This window comes from Frankliniella occidentalis, unplaced genomic scaffold (genome assembly GCF_000697945.3).
Source record: "Frankliniella occidentalis isolate FOCC.00 unplaced genomic scaffold, Focc_3.1 Scaffold14, whole genome shotgun sequence".
Classification (NCBI taxonomy): domain Eukaryota; kingdom Metazoa; phylum Arthropoda; class Insecta; order Thysanoptera; family Thripidae; genus Frankliniella; species Frankliniella occidentalis.
The window spans coordinates 1,410,692-1,414,354 of record NW_026267144.1 but is presented as its reverse complement, the minus strand read 5'-3'; the positions used below and the strand labels follow the sequence as shown (position 1 = coordinate 1,414,354).

Below are 3,663 nucleotides of genomic sequence, written 5' to 3'. Positions count from 1 at the left end.
TATAAAAAGAAATTGAAAGTGCAGCCAATAGATGCTACAATAGAATTTAATTAACGACATGCCAATTTGTCAATTTGTTGTATCAATAAAATAAAAGGTGGGAGTAATTTAAATGCTACTCTCCCTGTCATAAGAGCGTCAATTATGATCAATTGCACTGGAAATCCTTTCTCAAATAATAAAAGTTCATGAAACCATAAGCATGTCAAAAATGGTTGAGTGAATAGATAAACTAGTCCACGAAGTGGTCTTTCAGGTACTTCATCATACCAAATGTGCGGAAACGTTTCACTTTGAATACTTTCATCATCTGGTCATCACAGATGGCATACTGCTTGTTCTTGGGGTCCTGCAAGACAAAGGATTTGAAATTAAACTCATGGCATTGTTTAGAAGGTAAGTTATCACTAACAGTGAAAGCACTTACATAAAGGTTGCGTTCCTTGATGATGGCCCACACTTTCTTCACTACCTCAGGTCGTGCCATGGTTTCAGAGCCAACAACAGCAGCCAGCTCAGGAGACAGGTTGTACACCTTGGTGAAGCCACCACCACCTCCCTTCTTGGCCTATAAAAAACAAAACCATAAGTTAAAGACTAATAATACAGTACAAATAGGACTAGGAATATGAATACTTACACCTGCAGCAGGAGCCTTCTTGGCAGCAGCCTTCTTCTTAGGCTGCTTCCAGTCGTCATCACTGTCATCTGATCCCTTGGACTTCTTGGCAGCAGCAGCGCCCTTTGCACCTCCCTTTTTGGGTGATGCCTTCTTCTTAGGGCTGTACTCCTCATCACTTGCCTCATCATCATCTTCACTCTCGCTGTCACTTCCCTTCTTTCTCTTGGCGGGCTTCTTGGCAGGAGCTCCTCGCTTCTTGGGCTTCTTTTCTTCTTCAGATTCTTCCTCCTCCTCCTCTTCCTCTTCTTCTTCCTCCTCGTCATCATCATCTTTGTTCTCGTCCTGTTTTAACTGGAGGCACTCCATCACAAGATCATCAACCTCCTTTTTACTGGAACAGAAGAAATTCTGATAAGTACCTGGTAGTCCAAAAATAATAGTTAGAGCAGGTAGTTCTCTGCTTACCGTTCTGAGAGATCAATATCCAGCTTCTTTTCAATCTGAAGGCGGACCTTCTTGGCCGATGTGGTGTTCAGGTCAGCATCCTTAAGGATGGCTGTAATGAAAATAAAAGTTAAAGAATCAGAGGATATGGTATGTGAGATAATAAAGCAGAGTGAGCTGGGAATAAATCTCCAATCAATATCAGTAATAAGGGGATTTTTGTCAAATTATGTTCCAAAAATTGGGGAAAAAATGGAAAAAAAGCTTTAAGGAAATAAAAACGGTTATTTGAAAAGAAGAAATCTAGGGTAACAGTCTTTAAGAAATAGAAAAACCAAAGTTCTGGTGTATAACAATAAATCAAAATAACCAACTGTTATGACACAGACAAAGAGCATCACCATCACCCTGTACAAGATTTTTCTGACCCTTCAAGATTAAGCTACTGTGGAATTAAGCAAACTCTAATAATATGAAGTGAACAATATTATGTGATACAGATAATAAGGTAAAGAAAGTTTTCAAGAAAGAGTGTTGCATTAGCAAGGTAGATAAAGATAAAGTCGATTTTGTTAGGCCTATACATGAAGAGGGAGGGGGACAAGACCACAAAACGAGGTCCCGCAAAATGTCCGATATTTCGTCAGATACGCACTTACAGAAGATAATACCAGGGTGAAAAGTAAAGTGTAAGATTTGGAGTCCTCAATTGTTAAATTTTGTGGAAGAAAACAGGGCGAAACACACCACATTTGCGATTTTGAAAACAGGCTTGGGTTGAACGCTCGATGGGCATCAGAGCTCCATATAGCGCCATCTTGTAGTACCCATGAGCGTTGCTTAACAAGCGTCACTTTACCGACCGATTTACAGTAACACAGGGAAGCAAACGTAAAACGAAGCGGGACTGAATAAAAACTGCACCTTTAATAAAGCTACACAGATAATTTAAATTCCACGTACTATCGTAATATCAGAGCATTAGTCAAAACAACAGAGGACGCCAAGCCAGTGGCGTCATGGCTACAGAGAAAGCGGGGAACAGGACGCAGTAAAAGACGGATTCTACACAAGAGAAAACGCATATTTTCCTTACGAAGGTGCCCAAAATAATGCGAGAAAAACATGCACGGCATAAAATTAATAGGATATATAGCGAATGCACACGCCCGAAAGGTGAAATGAGAAAGAATTCGGTATTTACCGGTGATTTCCTCACGGAGCTCCTTTTGCGAGATGTCTGCCATTTTGACTGTGTGAAGAAGAGATGAGCAGGATAACCAACTGTTGGAGGTTGGGCGACGAATGAGCTGGGAAACAAGGGAAACGACGCGAGTCGGGAGCACAGGGGTCAAGCCAGCGACTTAATAGACTTGGTGAATGTCAGAAAAAACACGAGATCATCACGAGGAATGAAAAAGAAGATCAGATAATACTAAATATCTTTTTTCATAGTAATTAGATTAACTCTAACCGACAAGTTTATAAATAGAAAAAATGTCATGTTTCCTAATGCACATGTTTGATGCTTTGAACGTACATGTGACTATAGTAGTTGCTGTCTTCCTTCACAAGTAAACAAACAATTTCGAAACAACGACTTTTATCACCTTTTAGCACACGAGTATATTTTTATCAAATCTCTAAAATTAATTTGACTTGAAATTGCAATCCTTTGAGTTAGCTGGACTTTGATTCATCCGAGTTGCTGCGCGAAGAGCTACACACCAACGCGTGCTTCCTACGCGCCAAAGCTTTGAATTTGACGCGCTTCGTGACGATGTCAATGACCTACCACAAGATGTTAAATGCTTAACCTTCTGGCGCTTTAACGAAACACAAGCTCATAACGCTTAAGTATTTCAACTTGAGTAACTAGTAATTAATGAGTTTCTCTGAGAGTCAGTCATGTCGTTGCGTTTTGCGCGTTGCATGCCAGACCTGCCAGTAAACCTTGACTTCAAAGCTGTGACCTTATTTGCCCCAATGATAAGAAAAATTCAGGTAGGAAACCAGTGGATTGCACGAGTAACAAGAGTAGAATTTCCTTTTTGAGAGGGTTTGTAGATGCCGTTGTACCTGTTCTGTTCTCTCCTTACCAAATTACTATCATGTGTCATGATAACAAAAAAATAAAGTGAGATACTTAAATGTTTTGGGGGATATATTTTCCTTTCAACTATGTACAGGACATTTCAATAAAATTATGTACACATTTTTCTCCCACGGTAACCCACTACCAAGAGAACCACAGTTATTGCTTCACATGTAAAAATATTTTTACACCATTTAATAAATAGGAAAGCAGCAAGAAATCCTACCACTAGATTTACAATTACACGACAAGAAAAGTTTTACACTGATATTGCCTGCCTAAACTGAAGTGGTGAACACAAAGGATTGACCACAAACCACAAATAGTTTTGAGTCAACAGAAATCAAACTAAGGTATGAACATTGGAAAATAAAAACATTACCGGGTGTGAAAAGCATCTTTTGAAACATGTTTTACATTGTTAGATAAAAGAAGAGTAAAATTCTAAAAAGACAAGAGTAAAATTCTATGGGTCAAAAATGGAAATGATTTTAATCCCCCC

General features: G+C 39.1%; 2 protein-coding genes across 2 annotated transcripts in view; both read right to left on the bottom strand.

The window, feature by feature from the left end:
- Positions 1-28: 28 nt before the first annotated feature.
- On the bottom strand, positions 29-2,433 carry LOC113203512 (uncharacterized). Its single transcript, XM_026418249.2, has 5 exons — positions 2,271-2,433; positions 1,088-1,178; positions 641-1,013; positions 428-568; positions 29-349 (listed from the first exon to the last, which is right to left on the bottom strand). Exons 1-5 carry the CDS (start codon positions 2,311-2,313, stop codon positions 233-235), a joined length of 765 nt encoding a protein of 254 aa, XP_026274034.1. The 5' UTR covers positions 2,314-2,433; the 3' UTR covers positions 29-232.
- A 779-nt stretch (positions 2,434-3,212) lies between these two features.
- Positions 3,213-3,663, bottom strand: part of LOC113216976 (gastrula zinc finger protein XlCGF8.2DB-like) — a gene marked incomplete in the record, with an annotated part of 2,823 nt that continues 2,372 nt past the window's right edge. Inside the window, 1 exon segment of the mRNA XM_052263833.1 lies at positions 3,213-3,572.

Coding starts and splice junctions, on each gene's coding strand:
- LOC113203512 (XM_026418249.2), bottom strand. CDS start 2,313: ATGGCAGACATCTCGCAAAAGGAGCTCCGTGAGGAAATCACCG. Junction 1,179..2,270: donor GCTCCGTGAGGAAATCACCG/GTAAATACCGAA, acceptor TTTTCATTACAG/CCATCCTTAAGGATGCTGAC. Junction 350..427: donor TCAAGGAACGCAACCTTTAT/GTAAGTGCTTTC, acceptor TTTGTCTTGCAG/GACCCCAAGAACAAGCAGTA.